Source organism: Brassica napus, chromosome C8 (genome assembly GCF_020379485.1).
Source record: "Brassica napus cultivar Da-Ae chromosome C8, Da-Ae, whole genome shotgun sequence".
In the NCBI taxonomy this organism is placed as follows: Eukaryota; Viridiplantae; Streptophyta; class Magnoliopsida; order Brassicales; family Brassicaceae; genus Brassica; species Brassica napus.
In genome coordinates, this window is record NC_063451.1 from 43,542,673 (window position 1) to 43,566,479 (window position 23,807).

The 23,807-nt window shown below is 33.2% G+C and overlaps 3 protein-coding genes and 1 non-coding gene across 4 annotated transcripts; 1 reads left to right on the top strand and 3 right to left on the bottom strand.

Annotated features, from left to right (window-relative positions):
- Positions 1-2,666: 2,666 nt before the first annotated feature.
- On the bottom strand, positions 2,667-3,230 carry BNAC08G35330D. The gene has a single exon (XM_048765066.1). It carries the CDS (start codon positions 3,134-3,136, stop codon positions 2,912-2,914), a length of 225 nt encoding a protein of 74 aa, XP_048621023.1. The 5' UTR covers positions 3,137-3,230; the 3' UTR covers positions 2,667-2,911.
- A 14,998-nt stretch (positions 3,231-18,228) lies between these two features.
- BNAC08G35350D lies at positions 18,229-20,636 on the bottom strand. Its single transcript, XM_013857034.3, has 7 exons — positions 20,313-20,636; positions 19,990-20,075; positions 19,760-19,906; positions 19,564-19,672; positions 19,198-19,321; positions 18,676-18,949; positions 18,229-18,607 (listed from the first exon to the last, which is right to left on the bottom strand). Exons 1-7 carry the CDS (start codon positions 20,434-20,436, stop codon positions 18,500-18,502), a joined length of 972 nt encoding a protein of 323 aa, XP_013712488.1. The 5' UTR covers positions 20,437-20,636; the 3' UTR covers positions 18,229-18,499.
- Positions 20,637-20,867: 231 nt separating this feature from the next.
- On the bottom strand, positions 20,868-20,941 carry TRNAV-CAC. Its single transcript has one exon. It is a non-coding gene; the product is annotated as a tRNA-Val (tRNA).
- A 955-nt stretch (positions 20,942-21,896) lies between these two features.
- On the top strand, positions 21,897-23,782 carry LOC106415269 (UBP1-associated proteins 1A). The gene is made up of 2 exons (XM_013855927.3): positions 21,897-22,927; positions 23,515-23,782. Exon 1 carries the CDS (start codon positions 21,999-22,001, stop codon positions 22,923-22,925), a length of 927 nt encoding a protein of 308 aa, XP_013711381.2. The 5' UTR covers positions 21,897-21,998; the 3' UTR covers positions 22,926-22,927; positions 23,515-23,782.
- Positions 23,783-23,807: the final 25 nt, after the last annotated feature.

Here is a 23,807-nt window from a genome sequence, read left to right on the forward strand (position 1 = left end):
AGTGAACAATGTTTGTTATCTTTTGGATTGTTTGTTATGCATCTTTTAAAGACCGTAAGAATTTTATATTTAGATTTTAGAGTCAGCTTTGAGAAGTTTGTATATCCCAAATCTAAGCTCTATTACCACTTGTTGAAGCTTTAATCAGTCAAGTTGTTTAGTTAACAAAGCGATATAATAGATATTATATATTCCCATCATTCAAACACTCTATTGGTTCCTCAAGCTTAATTAGCTAAAAAGCTCAAGCTTAGCTAAAAAGCAAGTATACTGCGTAATGCTCGCTTTATCCACTTTACTTCCAATCCAAGTAATGCCCACTACTCCCAAAAATCTCTGTGCTTATAGAATATGCAATGTAGAGTAGCTCAGCTGAGAGTTTGTAAATGTGAGATGCATAAATTCATTCGGGCACTAGATGAAATTCTAAAGGTAACTCATTCTTTTCCACCATCTCAAACACTGTCCCAAAACATAACTAGCCTTAGGCGACTCATGTTCACTTAAATGATCTAGAACACACAAATGTTAATTTAGTTAATCGACGAACTTGATAAGGTTTTCAATTTTAGTTAATCAATGAGACGAATCTGCTAGAGATGTAGAGTGGTCTCATTGGTTAGGTCTGCGCAACCAATGCAATACAAGATCATCGACAATCATTTTGTAATCTAAGCTTGCTCCTGAATTCGTTCAATAAAGACTCTAACTGACATAATTACAATTTTATACTTTTATTCACTTTGGAAGTTGATGATATTCATGAAAAAGAAACGAATGAAAATTATACAGCAAAATACTGTATAGCGTATTAAGGCCAAAACAGATCTATCTTTTCTGTGGCTCCTATAGGAGGATCTATCTTTGTACCAAAGCATCTTTTTACCTTTTTATGGCTCCTAGGTACCATTTTGCTATGTTTTAGCAATCTGTTGATTCAAGTTTCTTGTATCACCTACACATTTTGTGACAATCGCCCTGTGGGAACTACATGTCCAGTGGTGACAACTTGTCCTGTGGAAGAGTTATTAAAGGGTGAGGTATTGGGTTCGAATAACGCCAAACGCACCAACAACATAATTATGGAGTCAGAAAGGACTCATAATGGAAGGGTCGGGGTCGGTGCCCTGCAGGACTGTGAACCTGAGACCCACTGGATGGGTAGTTCCCACGGGGCGGATAGTTCCCACGGGGCGGGTTATCGCAAACATATGTATATATATATCATTCAGGAGGAAAAGATGGTAAAGATTCCCCTTAAAACAAACTAAACTGATGAACTTTACAGTATTAAATATCATCATAACAACATCATCTTTAATTACCACAAAATAATGAAATATAATATAAGCTCTATGCTCTACTTAACTGCGACCATTTTCCATCCATATATAGCTTTAACTAATCGGTACGACCTAAACAATGCAAAATCCCAACATCATTAGGAACGGAAAGTAACCGACCAAAACCACTCAAGCTTCCCCATAACCTCTACTCCACTTCAATCCAATGCGATCATTGTACACCAAATTATCTCCCTTTCATTGTACCCTTGAACATAAAGCAGTAACAGCTTTCCATTGTATCAGCCATTTTGACATTGCAGAAATAGATCTCTTCGAGCTTCCATTTCAAACCTTTAACTAGTCTTCGTTCCTTCTTGTTATAGTCATACAAGTTACCACATTAACCCAACACAAGGGTGATAAATGTAGAGCATGTTGTCTATATCACACACACGTGTAGTTTATATCTTTTGGTGTATAAATCTTTCCACATTTACCATCTCTTGGGTCATATACTATGACTTGATGCTTCTTCCTCACGTAAACCTTTCTGTCTATAGCGACGGGTTTGTCGCCGACATTCACGTATATGGCATTATCAGACAGGGACCTGGCGCTACTTCCCAAGTCCTTGACCTTGTGTCAAACAATTCCGCTTGGGTCTGTTTGCTTCTTGCCCTCCAAATACGTAAAATTTCTGGTCAACTAGTCCTACTCCTGTGGAACTTCTGGCCACTAGCATACTTGGACCCTTCCAGAACGAGTATCGAGGATCCACGTCTTACTGGAACGGTGATTGTGATATATTGAATAATATTTTCCACTCTGGCTATTAGCATCTTCGTAAATTTTCAAAAGATGTTAAAAAAGGTGATATTTTTTTCCTAAATATAAAAAAAACAAAAAACTAATTTTCCTTAGTATACATATAAATCAAATTCATGAAAATGTCATACACATTTTGGACGAACTTTCTAAATATACATACAATTTACATCAAAGAATTCTATTAACATATTTATCAAAGCATTCCTGAAAAAAACGGCTTAGACCAAATGAATTAGATCAATCGATTGAATCAAAATAATTAACTACTCGAATGTTTTTAACTCTCTAAGTGCATCAGAATCTTTTGACTTTATACATGGGATTGTTATTGGACCATTTACCAACAACAAGGTTTAGTCGATACCTAAATATTCTAGGTCTTCTGATGAAATCATTTTCGAAAATATTTGTAACAAATTGATATAGATTAAGATCACAATGGTTTTTTTACAAGTGTTTTTGTTAACAAGAATTGTTAACCACAAAACTTTGCCATCGAAAGCTGATTGATTGAACATCAACGGAAAAAAAGAAAGTATCGACAGATAGATATTCTACAAGTTGGTTGAACACACATGTACGAAAAATACAATTTACCAACATCAACATTCAACAGATAATTTTTAATGCAACTTACCAACATCAACACACAACAAAGCAAACCTGCACAAATTACGTAACTTAAAACCTAGACACAAAGGCGACCACTTATATCACACTTCACACAACACACACAAAGACATAAAAGAAAAGATGAAGAGACACAAGTCTTCCTAAACAGAAGACAAATCTCACAATTACTGGTGTCTTCCTACTTCTTCCTTGTAAGTCGTCGATTGAGAAGACTTGACCGGAAATATTCTATTACCACTCTTTCCAGTGGCAGCCGAAGAAACTCTGTCTCCCTCTCCACCGTCTATGCCGCCATCTTTCTCCTTCTCGAGTCTCTTCTTCATCATCTTGTCCTTCTGCTTCTTCTGCATAACTTGTAGTTGTGCGTAGTTTGCTCCAATAGACGACATTTTATTATGTTAATTATACTAAAACCAAAGAAGAACTAAGTGTGTTGAAAATAATAAGTAAAGATGAATTTGGTTATGAACTAATGATGAAGAGTAATGTCGTTATTTATAGAGAAACGACTCATGCTTTATGACCGTTTTGTTATCATTCCATTGTCATCATAATGCTTCTCCATGCTCATTCACCTTTTTTCCTTTCTTTATTTTCCTTTCTTTAATTGATTATTTATCTGACATAGAGAATAGTTGAAAGTAAACTATTCCAAATTTGTTACAAAAAACTATTCCAATTATATTTGTAATATAAAGTTTATCAGTATTTAGTGTCATTATTAATACAACTGTATAGGTATATTTCTTACAAAATTTAATTAATAAATTAAATTCAAAGCCTAATAATTTTTTTGTGTGTTTGAAGCCTTATATGCCCGATAAAAGGATCCGTATTTAGATAAAAGTTCTCGACGTAGAAAATTGTATATAAAAACATACTCCTATCATTTTAAGATATTTCTTTAATTTCTTCGAGTGCAAGTCTAGTATTTGGTGTTTTCATGATAGTAATGATTTAAACACACACCTCGCTCCACGTGTTAAAACCACATTAGGCTCATGAATTATCGACACTTTATATTATAGTTTTTAAATGAAGGAGTTGACAAAAAAAAAAAGAGAAATTACTAAATATCAAAAATGGCTTTCATATGCATTGGCAGAACAAAAAACAAAAGAGTACCGTTACCAAAACTTCAAGAACATGGTAGCCACATTAATAAAAAAATATTAAGCCACAAGTTGGTTTGCCTTTAAAACAAAATTATATTTATAGTCGTCTATGCTAATGTTTTAAGCACTTAAACCTCAGTTACAAAAGAAATCAAGAACATGGTAGCATTAATCAAACTTATTTAAGCCACGAGTTGGTTTACGCTTTTATCAACAATTAAAAAAAATGGTTTACGCTTTTCAAAAGAAAACAAGATAGTAGTAGTACATGTTTAGGTGTTTATGATAATGTATTTATTAGTGAGTGAGAAAAACAAGAACAAATTTGCTGAATATACCAAAAAAAGGATGAGATACCTAGAATAGGGGGAAAATAGCAATGATTAGGAGAAAAAAATTGGAGGGATATAGTGTATGGAGTGCAAATAGGGGATATTTGGTGTGTAGGGAATATAAATTCTCGAAAAACAATGCATGCATCGAGTTTACCAATTACATTAGTTGACTTGACTAAGAGCATCAGCAATGCTAATACTCCCTCTCTCGATAACCAAGGTAATTTTTTAAATTATTTTATTATTTTTATTTTTTATTCAGTTTAAAAGAAAAAAGAAAAAAAAGTCAATCGCGGATTCTCAGGTGGCGATGAGACCCTTAACGAATCTGTGGAAAATTAGTTCTTAGTTAAAGATTAATTTGGCACATATATTTTTAAATTAAAAAGGTCCCACAGATTATTATAATATGTTTAATGCTAAAGATTTGGTTAAAAATGGGCATTGGAAGTGGTCTAACAGAGTTATCTAACTACAGTATAATGAAACGAGTGGGTGACAAAAAAACATAATATTAATAAGATCAAACTAGAAGGAGGCGTTATCTAAAGTGGTGGCTTTCGCTTTAAGGTCGGCTCTTAAGACATTATGCAATTGCAACCATGTGATAAAATACAAATAATGTTGAGCCTTCCATTAGTATTAGTTTTTTTGACATCACTTCCATTAGTATTAGTTATTAACTTATTATGGTAATTAAACTAGTCAACATTCGTTTAAAAAATCACCGACCATTGAATGTCCGAGTCAGACCAACCGGACTATATATTGGATTCCTATGAGCCAAATGTATCATATATAATTTGGTTTGAAATCACATTACTAGTTGTGTTGTTTTTTTTTTTTTTGAGCAACTACTGGTTGTATTGTATATCGAAACAACTACTTGTGATTTTTCCTTTGGAATCACATTACTAGTCTTTTTAACCTATACCAATGTACAAATTTATATTACACCATTGCAAGAAGAGTATAGATATTTAATAACAATCTACAAATCTTTTTCAAAAAAATTTAATAAGAATTTTTATTAATTTTCTTAAACAAAATGTTCTACTGCATGAACTTTTAGAGGAGCTTAAAACTCAGGTATCAAGATAGTCAAGAACTTAGTGGTCGATGCATGAAATGTTACAACTTTCTATCCGGTATATATGGCAAGTCGAATACGAATGCAGTATGAAGATAAATCTGAGGTTCATCAAGGCGTGTAGACAAAAACTCACAGTGAAACTTATGTTGCGTTGTTGTTTTTTTCTTTGTTTTTGTTTTTCTTAAAACTTATGTTGCGTTGTTGATGAAACAAACTGCAAGTTATAGATTAGGAAGACTTGGAATCGACCAAGAATGAGATTGAAGTGTTCCAAATCCATGTCAATCACTATAATGATATATGTTCATATATTGATAGATCTTATCTGCTTGTTCGATTAATATATCATATATATAGTGGCAAAACCTTTAACAAAAGCCTTTTTTCAAAAAAAAAAAAAAAACCTTTAACAAAAAAATCCTATATATAGTGGCTTGAACAATAACAACTGAGAACGATTGGCATCGAGTACAAATAGGAGAAGCTTGAGCTTTCTACAATAATGGACCAATTATTTTACAATTTTTTTGAATGAATTTTATTCAGATAAAAAAACCTCTTTACGACCATGTACATTGGAGTAGTTGAATGATTTTTTCAACTGTTGAACACAAGCAATGGAGATGGTGAAACAAGAAAAAAACTAGTGGATTAAACCAAGTTGAATAAATTCAACTACTTGAAAACCAAGAAATGTGACATACATTTAAAACATGAACCAATCAGATGAAGTATTTGTATTGTACGCTCATAAAAACAAGTAAAGATCTGAAAATTTATTTCTCTTTAAAAAAATAAATATGACTGATAATATCTAATTGGTTGTTGGAACTTTTGAGATTTTTTTTTTCATCTTCATTGCTTCAATTGGATTATTTTATAGTAAATTATCTGTTTTATAAAAACAATTTATGTCAAACTTCATAATTTTTTATGTTATACAAATAGAGATTTGGTTTATTTAATTTGGTTACATAAATAATTTCATTATAATATTAATATTATCTCCTAATACTCTTATTTATATAAATAAAAAAAATACATTAAAATTATAAATAAAACTGAAATTATAAATATTTTTTTGCCGGCAAAGATAATTGTATTATTCAGATTAATTTGTTGTTGATATATTTAGTAAACAATAACATAAAAAAAATTGAGATTAAAATTGTAAGGTGTTGAATTTTCTTTCAAAAAAAACCATTGTATGCTAATAAAAGAAAATAGATATTGAATTAATGACGTGGATGAAAGAGTGAATGATGTGTAATGTAAAAAAATAAAAAAAGAAAGGTGTTGAATACACTAACCATTGTAAGTAGTCAAACAAAGAATGCGTCTCTGTTTGAAAAAGTGATTCCTAAAACTACTATCATCGGTTTGCAAACCAAACCCTCGAGACCATTTCCAACTCATAAAACTATTTTAGTGTCAAAACCATACTATTTTAGTGTAATTTCAATACTAAAAACAAATTCATCTCCAACCACAACACTAAACTTTACACTAAAAACTATTTTATAATATTATATGTATTTAATTTTTTTAATTTTCGTTTTTAATAATATAATTTATAAATAAAATAAGTGAATAGTGTTTTAGTGGAGTGAATAGTATTTTAGTGTAGTGAATAGTGTCACACCAAATTTGGTGTAAAATTATAGTGTTACAATAAAATGGTGTGATTTTTAATGTTGGGTTGGAGAAGGTTTTGATGTAAAATTCACACTAAAATGGTGTTTTGCAGTTGAGTTGGAGATGACCTTAGGTTTAATCAAATTCACCCTTCCCGTAATCCTTACAAAATCTTCATTTGTAAATATAGTTACAAACCTAATTTTTAAAAAGGTAGAAAAATAAAGATTTTCTCAAACATTTTGTTTTTCATGGTCCATACATGTTTTTGATTTGAAGTCATTCAATTCTCATGACCAGCCCTTATTACATATATTAAAAACGTATAACATGTTTTAGCATGCTAGGGTTAACTGATTAAAATTTATAGCTTTACATGTAATACTAATGACTTTTGTTACTAAATTATAGTACTATATCGGAAATAAAGTATGCTTGTTGACAAAAAAGAGCAAGAAAAACTAACTCACTGTCAAATCCGATTGAAGTATCCCAAATAAGAGATTTAAGAACCGGTTCTTACCTATTTTAGTTAAAAATTAAGAGACGGGTTCTTATATTCCGATAAGAATTTCACCTTAAAAACTCTCCATTAATCATGGTCTTCTTGCTAACCCATTGGTGCAGTCGAACCACTAGGAATGTGTACTTGCTTTAATTATTTAATTAATATGTGACCATAAATATTAACAATGCATTTCTTATATACAATGATAGCAGAAATGACACAAACAAAAGGTTTAAACTTTAAGCTATTAGTATAAACCGCATTTCATAAATGTAACTATAAAAATATAGAAGGGGAATGAGAAGTCAGATAAGGACTTATTGGCCACTAATCTCCCACCATATCATACAATATTGTATATTTTGACTTTTTCTTTAATAATATTATAACCTAAGCATATATTTTAATAAACACATAAAAAATTTAAATATATAAGATGAAAGAGAGGTAAGAGTTGATACTTTATCATTCACGAACATATGAAAAATCACATAAGCTAAACTATTCATTTCATAAAAAGCTTTTTAATTTGAATTTAGCTATTTTAAAAATCACCAAATCATAAATAGTCAAATTTATTCGATAAACACCATATATATATTGCCGTAATAAAACTATATATATTATTAAGTAACACAAGATTTTAAAGGAAACATAATTACTTAATTAAACATTTTAAAATACTCATTTCGTAAGAACTGTTTTTTGGTATTATAAAGGTTATATATATATACATATATATCAAACTAAGTTTCTAAACATATCCATCTGAACTGTTTTTTTTTTTGTCAGAATGTTAAAGATACTATTATCTAACTTTACAGAAATACAGATGAAACAAGAAGCAGAAGATTTGTTTAAAAAAAAAAGAATTGATATGTTGATATATATGCATTCCATGCATGTTATGTGTAATCTTTCCAAATATATTTATATAAACACGTATATACCATGACTATATGATGATGTGAATGATGATTTAATTAAGTTTGTGTTAGTGCTAATAGTGATGTATACTAAAATGTCGATGGATTGACAAATTATATTACTGGTGTTTGTGTGGTTTCAAATTTAATTATGCTGATTAGTAGTATACGTACAGTATCTTTTATTACTCTCTTTATGTTGAGTTTGTTAATAATTAAAGGCGACCACTCTGAATTTGTACTTAGCAAAAGAAAAGCACTCTGAATTTATTAACTTGTTGCCTTTCATTTTATTTTATTTTTGTCAGTCTCTTATATCAGAAATAGTTAGACAGTCTAACTTAGACTAATCATATTGCAAATTATTAAAACCAATTATCTACATCATCTTATACAATAAAACAGATTATTCTCTCTCCATAGGCGTCCACGTCATCAGGGGAAAAGGGGCTTCTTCAGACACGTGTCACATGAACAAACACTAAACGAAACCAGTATTTCTTATTGATTTCGTGATGGGGCATGTTATAATTCGTAGCCTATATATTTGCATTTAAATGGGCCGGAAGGTTTAGTTGGTTTCCTTTGCAAATTTTTGTCACGTTTGGGCTATCAGATGTGCTTAGTTTTCTTTAAAAAAAAACTAACTGTCTATTTTTTGCCATATTCTTCCTCCTTTAACTCCGTTTGTTATGTAGCCTGAAAAAACTAAAGCTTGACATTAGTTTTTTTCTCATCAGCTGACAAATAAAAGTTTTTTTTCTCATCGACTATCAATGGCAGCGAGTAACGCCTTTTCCATTCAATAACCTCCCGTAATGATTGCAATAACAACCATTAAACAACTCCCTCCACTCTTTCCCATTGATTTTCTCACAAACCCTTTCATGGTAACGTATGAAACCTATGACTAAAAATTTCGAAGGAGGAAGGACATGACAATCATCTCTTCCAACAAAACATTCCATACTTTCTCTTTCAAGTTCATCTATCTCGCATGTCCACTTCACCCCTCCTTCTGATTGAATTGAAAGCCGATCGCTGTGCTAAGAAAGTGGAGGTGCGTCTGCTCCGATTCTGGGAATCCGAAAGGAGGAGAGCTTATGCAGTTATGGGTTGACATGCTATTCGTCAATGAGAAGGTAACGCCTGTTACACTTTTGTCTACTGATTCCCTCTGATTATTTTTATTTATAAATTCCCACCGTCTCAACAACAGCATCAAACTCTCTAACTCCCCTCTTGCTATCCGCTGCGTTTGATCTGTTGAGGGAATCAGTTACTCCAATAACTGATGAACTGTTCAGGTTTTGCAACTATGGCCACAACTACTAGCATTGGCTAACACGAACACTCACCTCCGAGGTTTGTTTCTTGATTTTTACCTAACTAGACTCACTCTAACATATCCAATCTCTGAAAGTTGTCAACTTAATTTACTGAGAGTTGACCGTCATCAGGAGCACTTTTAATGACGACTTTTAAGGCAACCAGCGCACAATGGCAAAACCATAGATGGAAAGGTAATTTTCATGCCTCTGAAATGAGAATAGGCGCAGCGTTTTACCATTAACACTCTGTATTTTGCAGGTGTCTCTGTCGCCCTAAGTGTATTTGACGGCTTAGCATACGAGTTTCATAAGAAATTGGTAGGTTTTGGTTCTGCACAAGGGTTGTCGTAGCTACTATGTTAAATAATTTGACCATGTGTTATTTTGCTCTCCGTAGTGTTCTAAGGTTACACTAATCCCTGGCTCATTTATGGCGGGTTGCAAGGAGCCTTATGCATACCTTCTTTTTTTGTAAAAGGTTCCTTAAGCCTAAGGAGCTTAAACTTTGACTGTAGTGCCTAGAGTTTTCTATTAGTGCAGTTTCTTCTTGACTTTACATTGTGTGTTTGATCCAAAGTTACAAGGTCTGCTTATTTGGAGTTATTAGCATACGTGTTGTTTTATTGGTTTTTGATGATAACATACTTTGATCTGTTTGTTTAAAATATACTTATTTTCTCATTTACCATCTCCTCAAGATTTCTATGCTCACAGTCACATCTAAGTTGTTTTCTTTTGTAGGCAAAATGGCTTATGGAATCATGGACGGTCCCTCGAAGGATTTTCTGAGAGCGTTGTGAGGTAGCATTATGTTCCATCCAGCCAATGAATAATCAGGAAGCTGCACAACAAACAGAGTAATACGAAGAGAAATTTTATACTGATAATACTAATAAATGAAATGCAACTTTGAATTCAGTTACGACACTACACGCATATGATTGATTTTTGGGGAGGTTCTTGGAAAGTATATTTTCAGAACCTTAATGTCACCTTGTCTCCACTTTTTATATTACTTTAATCTTTATTATTTTTGAGAACTGCAATGAAAAATTCTCATTGAAGGTGTTCTAATACACAAACACCTTTTTTATCACATACGAGAATTAACTAAGTCAATAATCACTATAAAGAACACTACCCACACATGAGTTGAAACGTTTAGTTAAATTAAGTATTCTTCTTCAATGATGTAAATCAATCTTCTAGCTCAAATAAAAAATAACTCTTACCAAATATATATGTCAAAATTAATGGAGATAAACACCCCTATCGAAACTTGAAGAATTCCATCAAGACATCTAAAGCAATATCATATTTAAAGTATCACTGTTATCAAGAACCATCACCCGTTATGTAATGCAATTATTATGCCCAATACTGGCCAAAACTACTAAGAAAACTATTTTTACAAGAATATGACAATTAAATCATTAACCATCCATCCACTTGCTTTTCTAACAAAATATAACGATCTCATGAAAAAATGATCATCATCTGAAAACTTAGAAGTTCATTATGTTAAAGGCATTCAAGAATATTTTAACAAAAAGCAAAATTGGCATCAGCCTCCATCATCTACAAACATCATCAGATGGTTCGTACCTAGATGCAATTTATTTATACCGTACTCCAATGTTTTGCATAAGTGACAAAAATATAGGAAAACCCTACATTGATAAAATTGGTTGGAGGTCGTATGACCATAAACTCGGATCAATGTTGAAGTCACATTAAGAATAACATTTCGTGAAGTGAGATTTAAAATACTCAAATCTCTCTCGAACACTTTACAAGCAACAAAGTCTACAATCATATGTCATCCCAACAACATCAATAGAAGGTGCGAGCACTGCTATTCCTAGAAGAAAATAACTAAATTCATCTAATTCATTTATACTGGCCACAAATATATAAATATTATCACTCCTTCATTATTACTATTATTTGACTATCTCTTTTTCTCAAACACACACATATATATATATATATATATATATAGATATATATTTCATGCTAATGGATGTAATGATCCACAAGCAAATGACCAAATTGGTTTCTCATAATTTTAGCACAATATGTATTGGTCTCGACTTTCTGTTTCAGCTTTCGTAATAAATAAAATTAAACTACATCTTCTTTTTTGAAAATTACGAAAATGAGAATTTAAGCTATAAAAATTTGAAACCCTTAAAAAAAGAATTTAGTTATTTTTACTTTAGATTTATTCAACTATATCAAATTGAAATGAAAAAAAAAATATAAACCACTTTTAAATTTTTATTTTAAATTTTGTGTTCTCTTTAAAAAAGCCTTAGTAGTTCTTTCAACCCAAACCAACAAAATTTAATAAAATTTAAAATATGATTTTTGAAAATAAATTAATTTTATTATGTTCAGTTTAAATTAATTTTCAAATATTTTATAAAATTTAAATATATTTAAATATAAAATAATTTTATTGTAAATTCACCGCCCTACTAATCAATATGATGGAGAAGTCCACATATAATGATTCCACAATTCTATAACAGACAGTTATATATATACATACCATACTTAACTATAAATATATAACTTTTCATAGTATTCGTGATTATTTATAGTTCTACATCAATACCCTGTATTTTTTTATAATCGTTTTCAGACTCGAACTTCAAATATGATTTATCTAATTGAGGTAGTTTCATATCCTTATGATTGTTTAATAATATTCTTTCTGTTTTATTAAGAATGTTAGTTTGACATTTTTACATATATTAAAAATATTAAAAATGTATTTATGGTTTTATTAATTATATATATATTTAATCAGCAGTTTTAGATAAATAAGATTAGTGTATTTGATCAAAAAAAAGATTAGTGTAATTGACCATTAATATTAATATGAAAATAAGTATAAATTGTACTCCTTCTGTTTTTCTTTATATGACGTTATAGAGATTATCACACAAATTAAGGCATTAAATAGAATACCTTTTATATTCTTCATTATTAGCTGATTATTTTGTCTCGTAAATCAGGTGGACTAGAGTAAATACAAGGGTAAGTGTACTCCTTTGTCAATTTATTTTGCATTGTTTTTTTGTAAACGTTACGTATATTGACACAAAACAATTGTTCTAAAACGTCTTTCATAAAAAAACGGAGAAAATATTAAATTCTAAAATTACACTTTTCGTAACAATAAAAAAGTGTCAATATATTTTTATGAAATAGAAGGAGTAATTTTTTTAATTAATCTGTGATTAAGTTTTAAACGTTTGTTCCTCGAACAGTAGCAGACGAACAAAGAGTCTGGATCCAATAAAAAGAGAGCAGGGGACAACTTGTCCCTAGTTGACTGTAAAGGCCACACAAAATGAAACAACCAGACACATACTGTCTTAATCTCTTAATTATCGTATTAAGAAAACCACTTAGAATATTGAAATCAAAGAAGTAGGAAAAGTGGGAAAGACAACAACCTTTAATAATTGTATAAATACACCAACCAAACAATTTAACGAAATATTATACGAAGAAGAATGATACATGAGAGTTGAATAATACTCCTTCCCTTTTGAAATAATATATATTCTAGAGTTTTCACGCTTATTAAGAAAACACGTAAATTTTTGATACTAAATATATTATTTACGTGTTTTCTATGTTTAGCTATTTCCTATGATTTTTAAACAATCAAAGTTCAGTCCCTGTTCGGGAACGCGCTAGGCACTAGTCGGGCAGTCGGGTTGGGCCTAGCGTCTAAAGAGAAAATCGGGGATTAATCGAAAATTATGCGGGGCGAAATTTTTAGACTGTTTACTATGTTATAAAATATGTTGATCTTTAATTGTGTATAACAATAATACATTTTCATGTTTAAAATTATACAAAACACACAAATAGAATATATAAACTTAATATAGTGTAATTTTCATCAAAATTATGAATATAAATGATATTTATAAAATTTTAGATCAAATAAATAAATAAAAATATTATTAAAAATAAAAAAAAATAAAAAAATAGATTAGGCGGCCGCCTAGGTGGTTAGGCGGCCGCCTAAGCGGCTAGGCGGTCATTTAGGCTGTCTAGGCGGAGAAAATCGGATATCCAATTTTTTTAACCGATTTGGCATAAATCGGGGCGGAAGAGTGACGCGTAGCGCCCAGACGGCCGCTTAGGCGGCTAGGCGGCCGATTTTTAGAACAGGGAGTTCAGTAAATACAATTAATGTTTTTAAAATTTACAATTTTCTATTATTACATACATTGGAAAAGTAAAATATGAATTTTTTTTAAAACATATTTTTTTTTAAAACATAGATCATTATGAAACGGAGAGAGTATATTGTTAGGTTCTAAAACATAATTTTTTTGTAACCATTTCAACATATGTCGATTTTGTACGTTTTCGTTTTCGATTTTTAATCAAACTATATACTATGAACGCAAGAAGTATAAAAAATAGAACAAGAAAATATGCAAAAAAAAAACATTACTGCAGGTTTGGTATAATCTTTTCTTTATTTCCAAACAAAAATTAAAAGTTTATTAGAACATTTTTTTTAATTTTAGACCGAGTTTTGTCGGTTTATGGATTTAGTTCAGATCAGATTTTATCTAATACAGTATCTAAAATCATCCCAAAATCTACACAGAAATATCATAATTAACCAAAGTTCGGATATAAGAAGTTAACAACTATCTTAATTCTTATTTTTTCAAAATATCTAAATTATTTAAAATTTGTCAAAAATAGATTAAGGAGTTCAGTTCAGTATATTTAAGTTTTTGGATACTCGTATCAATTAGGATGAGATATTACTGATACTCAAAATACCTAGTTTAAACTGCATTCATAATCATATATTACTTTAGTTACAGATCAATCACATTCCACGGTTTGTAATGTGGTTCAGGTAAGACCTCGAATGTTATCTGCGGGACAAGTCGAACGCCATGCGAGAGAGCAATCATGTTACCATTCAATATTTCTTTTTGCTGTTAATTTTACTAATAAATAAATTACTTTTTTCGAAAAAGAGTAGTGCGGGATGCATTTAGTTAGGAATGTCAAACTGGTTCCGTCCCTTCTTGTCACGTACCGCAGTGGATTCGTTTTGGAACGGGTCACGGCGGGTCAGGTCCGTGCGGACTGCAGTTTTGTACCACAAAACATGTAGGCCTTTGCGAATCGGTCCGCGGGATATAGAATTACAAACAAACATATGATTTTTGAACGCTTCAAGAAATGATTCAGGATGCTTTATCAGTTTCATGACGCATCATTAAGTGAGTTTAGTTGATGATTGAACTAGATAAGGCAATACACTTGTTAGTTGAAGATTTTAGTTGGATCAAAACACTAGTTTATTTACTTTTGTTAGACTCCAAACATTTTAAAAATAAACAATATTTTAGTTGCTGAATCCAAATATTATAACTCATAAGTTCATAACAAATGCTTTAGTTTTCTGAATCCAAAATTAAATAAAACCAACACCAAATCAAAGATGCTAATCCCAAAAATAAATAAAAAGAAAACACCAATCGCACTTCTTGTTCTTCATCTTTATCACCAACAAGCGACAAAAACATGGAGATTTCTCTTCTTCACCATCAACTTCATCTACTGCAAATAAGAATAATAGAAGTCAGTTAAAGATATATTAAAACCTAAAACTCCAAAATGTATTATAATGTGAAAAAATACATATAGGCAAAACTATGAAGAACTCATGGCGGGAACTAGATCTTTTTCTTCGGTGAAATGTGAGTTTTCAAACTTCTTATGATGACTCGAAGAAGCTCCACCGGTGCAGATCGAAGGCGCTTGGGAGACCGTAAGCATCATCGACCCTGAAACCACCATCACCGGAGCTACATAACGTCGAATCGCCTTCTCTCTCTCTCTCTCTCTCTCTCAATGTTTTAGGTGAAAGCAGAAATTGAGACTCAGGGTTGCGGGTCTTCAAAATCCTGCAGATTAACTTTTAATCCATCCCGCTTTCGACCCGTCCCGCTTTGAACCCGTCCCGCGAGGCCAGCAATTTTTCGGGCTTACCAAATGGAGGCTCAATCCCGCCCCGCATTAAGCTTTTACGGGTCAGACCCGCGGTCCAGGTCTTTGATTGCCATCTCTACATTTAGTCATTGACCACACCACAAAACTGAAAGAGGCTAATATGATACGGTTATGGGAATAATATGGTGCGGTTAAGAGGTTATATTATTGTAAATGAATTATTTTTATTGTATACATTTATTTACTATAAATAACATTTTAAATTATTTGTTTATTTTAAAACTAAATCTTGTTAATATTATAAATATATAAACTATATTATAGAAATTCACGTACCTATTTGGTTTTCAGTTTGGTTCCGGTTTGGTTATCGGTTAGATTCTGATTCGGTTCCGGCTTTCTGGTTCTAGAGATATATGATCCACTAGTATAATTGATAGATTCCAAACACAAACCGAACCTCATTTTTTGGCTTGGTCGATTTGGTTCCGGATAAATGTGTCCATACATAGCTACAGTTCTGAAATTTTAAAATACAATATAATTTTTAAAGTTTTCAGATATATAAAATATTTTAAAATTAAATAAATTAGTTCTTTAAATTATACTAGTATCAGTGATATGTTTATTTATAAATTAAATAAAACATTTTCAGTTATCTCAATTTAATTTTGTTTAAAGACAATTAGCTTAATTATATTTTTTAAAATAAATAGTTGGCTAGAAATCTCAGTAATAGCTTATTAAATTTCATATTTGAGATATATAAAATAATTTTAAAAATTATATTAACATCACTGATTTTTTTAGTTTGTAAAATATAAATATATTATATGTATCCCGCAGTTACACTGTTTATTATATATGTTCATATTCATACTTTGTTTTGAACCGTTCATTTTAGACAACCGCAGCTGTTCCGTAGTATGTGTTTCTCTTGTATAAACCATAGTTAAACCGTACCGAAGTACCCAATCCAACCACTTATTTTAGACAACCGCAATTGTTCCGCAGTATGTGTTTCTATTCTATAGGCTCATGTGGTATGGAAATGCATGTTATTTGGGGGTTTAGTTTATGAAAGATTGAGGTTGACATTGGATTAGAGTTTATATTTCCATGTAGAGTTTAGTGATTAGTGGCTATGGTTTAGTCTATGGAAGATTGGAGTTGACATTGGATTATGGTTTATATTTCTGTGTAGGGTTTAGTGATAGTTGATAGGGTTTAGTTTATGTACGATTGAAGTTGACATTGAGGCAAACATTACCACCTTCCATAAAGGCATGACCATATCAACATTTGAAAAATATGTTAAGAGGATCTTTAGATTGCAACTACATTTTCACCATTTCTATTTATATGACTCGTAGAATGGTAATGCATCGTACTGGCATTTTGAAATTTGGGTTTAGTTTATGGAAAATTGAGGTTAACACTAGTTAAGGTTTAGATTTTGATATTTGAGTTTAGGGTTCATATTTAGGTTAAGGTTTAGTGATTAGAGTTTAGGATTTAGCGTTTATTATTTAGAAGGTGATGAGGTATGGTTGGGGTCAATATTAACCTCTTCCATTTCATATTTCCACCAATATGTACTATGTTATATATTTTGTTTCATTCTATTTAGGTTTAGGGTTTATGTTTCAGTTTAGGGTTTATGTTTGGGTAAGGGTTTAGGGTTTAACATTTAGAAGGTGAAGGAGTATCTTTGGGGTCAGCATTAATTTTTTCCATGCAATTATAGACATTTCATAATTTCATAATTTCTCCAATATGTACTATGTTATTTAGTTTTTTTTTAATTTTATTTAGGTTTTGGTTTTATATTTGGATTTATGATTTATATTTGGGTTTAAGGTTTAGTGATTCGGATTTAGGGTTTAGCATTTAGAAGGCGAGGAGGTATGTATCAGCATTAACTTCTTCCATGCAATTATATACATTTTATAATTTCTCCAATATGTACTAAGTTATTTAGTTTATTTTATTTTATTTGGGTTTTAGTTTTATATTTGGATTTATGATTTATACTTGGGTTTATGGTTTATTGATTTGAGTTTAGGGTTTAGTATTTAGGTGTTAAGATGTGATTGAGATAATGTTTAATATCTAGGGTTTGGGGTTGAAATATGTTTAGTATCACAGATTGTAGATTAGATTATAATCTATACTATTTGGGTTATATGGAGTACAACATTCGGTATATATGTATGTGACTAATAAGAGTGTAACGTAGATGATTCATTTCTAATGAAATATTTTTAGATAGGTTTATAACCGGATGAATTAGACTGTAAATGCTAGTTTCTACATTATGTCAAAATCATTATCACTCTCACCTAATTTGTCTTCTAAATATGGCTAGTTGGCAAATAAGTCCTTAATGTAAACATGTTTTTTGTTTGAATAAATTTTACATTCATTAAAAATATATATATATATATATATATATATATATATATATATATATATATTTAAAACTATGCTGGAAGAGAGGAATTTTTAAAACCATTTGATCAAAAATGATCCAAAGAAAACAACACTTGTTGGATATTTACCTATATAACAAACCGTTAGGAATAACATTCAACATGAAAGCACAATTTGTCAATGGGAGGAGGTCTCTGACTTTAAAGTTGGGATAAGTTCTTTACAAATAAGAAGCATCTCTAAGATTCTAACATTCATAATCTTCAAACTCTTTGTCTTATCTCTCACCTCTTGATCAGATGAATTCCCCTGTAAGCAGTTGAAAACTCTTTCCATAGCATTCAATCACAAGCCAATATGGTTTTCAAAGAAGGCCAAGCGTCTTCAGCTGCTGGATATGCTCAGACGGTAAAGCGGGTGGAGACCATTCAGATCCCATCATTTCCCCATCTACATCCTCAACCACATACTCCTACAAGTGCCAACATCGAAAGTAATAAAAACATGGAATGATACAAACCATGCTAAAAAAAATCTTACCTTCGTTAGCATTCTTTTAGCGAGAATGTGGTAATGGCGCTGCCAAATGCGTTGTCCAACCATGGTTGCAACCAAGACGCTGTAGAATATACCTATAACCGTAAACAAACCGAGAACTACTAATGCCGTTATGAAGAGCAATGGCAAGCCGGCTTCCCCTGCACCTCCAAGGCAACCACTACATTCACTAACTGCACTTGCACAACCTTCAGTACATGCGGTGCAATCTGCCCACATACAAATAGTTCCCGGTAGATGGCAGTCTGTGCATATCCTGCATATTAAACGTTTCGATAAATGGGTAGAGTCCGAAAGAAAAGAAAGATGACACATAATATAGACAAGAACCACATAAGATAACCCCCCAGTCCACATATTCAGGCAAGTTATCTCTTACGCGACTCTATTATGTGACTAGTGGAGGAACAGTTCTAAAAAGAAAATATATATAATTTCATTTATTTAACAAGAAAAGACTGAAAAAATAAGACACAGATAGAAGTATGGTTGAAGGTTATATACCCAGGCTGACAGCAACAGAGACACAGTTCACGGCAAGGCTGAGCTAAGTCATTGCGAACTCTGCGGTCGTAGCAAGTTATGAAGCATCCAGATAGACCCAACAGAGCAAAGAATAATAAAGCTCCTGAGCAAAACAAACAAACATCCTCATGTAAATAAATGATACACATGTGTAATTCAAGAATCACTAGTCTTGACAAAATTCTTTAGTAATGAGTATTCATGAGCTGAGTAAACTATATAATTATAATCTTTGACAGTTCATGTCTAACCTTGCAAACCCCTTAACTTGAGCCAACTGTTAAGTGACAAAAAAAAACTTATTGTAACTACTATATGATCTAGGAATAGTTTGGGGATTCATACCACACATGTAATAAAACGTGACTTGGCTGTCAAAACCCCAAATATGACGAAGCCATGATTGCTGGTAACTATCTATGAAATAGACCATGTATGCCAACGCAGCAATCACCTGTGAGAAGATGAAAGTCATTTAGAAAAGATATAATACAAAATGTAAGAAAAGAAAACACAGAGATGTGAAGTGGAAAAGAATTACAAGCTGAACAGCAAGAAAGATGGATAAGATGTCACGAGTAACAAAGAAGCGAAACTTCAAGGTCCTCCATTTCCTATCACCAGCACCGTGAACTCTGAGATAATACGGAGCCTTGCAAGTCGTGCAGTGTGCAAACGCAAAGCCTTCCTACAAAATCAAAATGAGATACTGACTAAACAACACCTCTCTTCGAAGAGTGAACCCAAGTTGAGATAAAGAAAAGAAAGTACCTTTATAGCTCTCCAGTGATCCAAGCAATCACGATGAACATACTTTGAAGTTCCTTTGCATTTACAAGGTGCAATGAAATCCCTACCTGGCACACAAACAAAATTAATCACCATGGAGCAATGAATGAGCTTGAATCAACATGTAACTTACACAACACAACCTCTCTCTCTCTCTCTCTCTCTCTCTCTCTCTCTCTCTCACTCACTCTATGTCGCAGTTTCTTAAAGCACTAGTCTTTAAATCAGAGTAAAGAATAATCTTAAATCAGAACCATTGACGATCAAGCATTCAGAACCATTAATCTTAAATCTAGGGGCATTACCGTCAGATTCAAGGCAGATTCGGCACTGAATCTGTTCGCCGTGACCCGCTTCGAGATCGATCTCGGAAGGATCCACCATCGGCGACGGCGGAACCAACGGTGACAATTCCAGTTCGTCCGCCATCAGAATTTCAAAATCTGGGTAAAACCCACAGAGAGAGAGAGTTTTGGAGGAGCTTCGATCCGATTTCGTTTGTTTGTTGTTGGTTAGGTGATGTGTTGCCGTTAAACCAGTAATTGTGATGTGACCCTGCACCGCTTCTTCGCCGGCCTTTTTGCCCTTCTAGATCATGCAAATCTCACATTAATTAACTCTGTTAGATTGTGGTAATTAAAGATTCTAGCCACTAGGATTTTTAGTTATCTTTTCAATAATTTTTGGTTAAAAATAAATGTCTGGGCCAGGCTTTGAACTATGGACCATTACTAACTGGTCTTAAACTGTAAAGTATACTTGAGAGTTGATCTTGTATTAGGAATTGTTAACCTTTTTTGGTTTGGTAACCTTTTAAATTAAAGACCAAAAGTATTAAAACTTCAAAAAAATAAAAGAGATGTCTGAGCCCGGGTTCGAACCGGGGACCTCTAGTGTGTGAGACTAGCGTGATAACCGACTACACCACCCAGACGGTTTTGTTCAAGGAAGTAATGTTAGCTATATATCCGCACTTATTTAAAAGGGATAGATTTGGCTTATGGACATGTACATGGTCTCGATAACGGACCACATCAGCGGAACAAGCCAATGTATGCAGGAGGATAGAACATGCCCTTTACGGACACGCTCAGCCTCCTGGTCTTCTTTGATTAGACTTTGAATGCTAGGTTAGGCTAATGACTAATTTGGTAGCTGGGGGACTTGATATTTTTTGAGAATTACCAGACTTTCAATGCTAGGTTATACTGAGAGGGAGGTATGTGCTGAAAATCCTAGTTCTCTTATTCTCTGGAAGTTTCATAGTGTTCTGCTTTGCTTTGTTCTTCTTGCATGCACAAGACAGCTCTGGAACTTCTTTTGTCTTTTTCTCATTCACTAGTGAAATCTGCAGTTACCATGATCATATTAGCTTTTCTGGTTTTGTTAACTACTATATGTCATAACTGCTGAAAGTTTGTATCTAATTCATCTGCAGCTGTCTTGAGACCAAGTTTGTAGGATCAGAGACGTAATGGTATAACGTCCTTGTTTTAAAAATTGTTTCTTCCTTTACTTCCAAAAGTTTTTCTAGACTCTTTCGAAAACTTCCTGATTCTTTCTCTGGGGGAATAAGGTGGAGTTTTCTAGCAAGGGCTTTATTTTGTATTTGTGTTTCGATCCCGGTCCCCATGTTTTCCTGCTTAAGATTCAGTATGTGTTTGGTGGTCCGAAAAAGCTTTATGTCTTTATGCCATGGTTTTGTGTGGTGTTAAAAATGAATTGTTCGTTTTTCACAAACAACTCATCTTTTATCTGGACCTCGTACGCACGGATCACCGGGTCTGACCCGAATCCGATGTGTCTCGCGACCCGATACTAAAAATTTAGCGTTCCGATTGGCTGCTAATCTGAATATTAAACCGCAAAATTAAGCTCAAACGCGCGATAGAGTTTACTAACGCCGTCATAACTATATAGAGAAGGGATTCTCAAAAACTCATTACCCGACAAAAAAAAAAAAAAAAAAACTAACTCGTTACTGTTCTGCAATGGCGAAAACCCTAGACAAATCGAAGAAGCGCAAATTCGTCAAATCCGAGAACAAAAACAAGAAGCAGAAGACCAACCAACCCGAATCCTCAACGACGCCGTACTCAACTTCCAGCTCAAGCTCCGACTCCAGCGACTCCGAATCGGAGCAAGAATTCGACCCGGAAGAGCTCCGGGAGCTTCTCCAGCCCTACTCCAAGGACCAGCTCGTCGACCTCCTCTGCTCCTCTCCCCGGATCGGATCCTCCATCTACTCCGCCGTCCTCGAAGCCGCCGACCGCGACGTCACCCACCGGAAAATCTTCGTCTACGGCCTCCCCTGGGAGACCACTCGCGAGACTCTCTCCGGAGTCTTCGAAGGCTACGGAGAGATCGAGGAGTGCACCGTCGTCATAGACAAGAACACTGGCAAAGCCAAAGGCTTCGGTTTCGTCACGTTCAAGTCGAGGAGAGGAGCCAGAGAGGCGCTCAAGGAGCCCAAGAAGAGGATTCTCAACAGAACCGCGACGTGCCAGCTGGCTGCGATGGGCCCTGCTGGGTCGGGGAAGGGGCAGGACCAGGCTGGTCCGGTGAAGATTAGTTTGGGACAGCCTCAGCAACAGCAGCAGGTGTTTAACGGTGGTGGAATGGCTGCGTCGCCGTTTATGATTGGGAACCAGTACCATCCGGTTTATGGAGGTGGGATGATGGCGAATCCAGCTTTAGCGGCGGCGGCGGCGGCTGGTGGAGGAGGCTACATGTATCCGATGTTGGCTAGTGCGTTGGGTCAGATGGGTGGGATTGGTGATCCGGGAGCACTCGGGCCTTACTTTAGAGGAGGTCAGAGTCTTCCTAGTGCTTATTCTGATTCGGACACTGGGAGAAAAGGGAATGGTAAAGATTCAGAAGCTGGTGGTGGTTCGTTTCAGGGCTACTCAAACTATTAATGGTACGCTTACTTGTAACCTCTAGTGTTTTTAGCAAAGTCATAGCATGTATTGCTTAGCTATTAGGCTTATTAAGCAGATAAAATTGGACTGCTTTTCAAGATTTTGGTGACAAGATGATGTGTCGCACGACACGACCAAGCTTTTGTTTTTTCTTTATTTTCATTTGGTTTTTGGTTTTCCTTTATTCTTCTTTACAGCTTTCTGGTTTTTCAATTTTTGTGAGTTCAACTTCATTTTCTTATTGGTTTTGTAAGATTAGTGATGGCGGCGGGGATGAAAGTTGTTTGAGCTTTGTTTTCATTCAGTTGCATATTTTGTTTTATTTATTGGCTTATTTGGGGGGTTTTAGTGTTGCACTATCTCTCCATTCATCTGGTTTTGGTATTAATGTCCACACTAAAGCTTGAGCTGCTCGTGCTGTTTCTCATTCATGTGTTTATTCTCTCTACTTCTCATTTTCATACTGGTTTGATGTTTGTTTGTCCCTTTGAGTTCTTTTGTTTTCATTTTGGTTTTCCGTGTGTTGTTTTGTTTTCGTCTTATGTTTTTGATGTTTGGTCTGTTTTCTTGAACTCAAACTTTGCAGATGATGTGAGCTGAGCATGAGAATGATAAACCATGCGGGTTCTGTGATTTCTATTTTACATCGTCTTTCTCCCATCTTCGTTTCTTCTGTTTCCCTTTGTCTTTATTGATATTTGTACCAAGTCAGTATTCTCTTTTTAGTCTTTTTTTTTTTTTTTGTATGTTTTGGTTTTATTTTTCCATTTACTTTCACTTTTGTCGCATGCAGTTTGATAAACAGTCTGTCTGTTACTCATCTAATTTTTCTATAAAGCCGTTTTGTGTATGTTCCTGAGGAGTTCCATGGAGTTTACT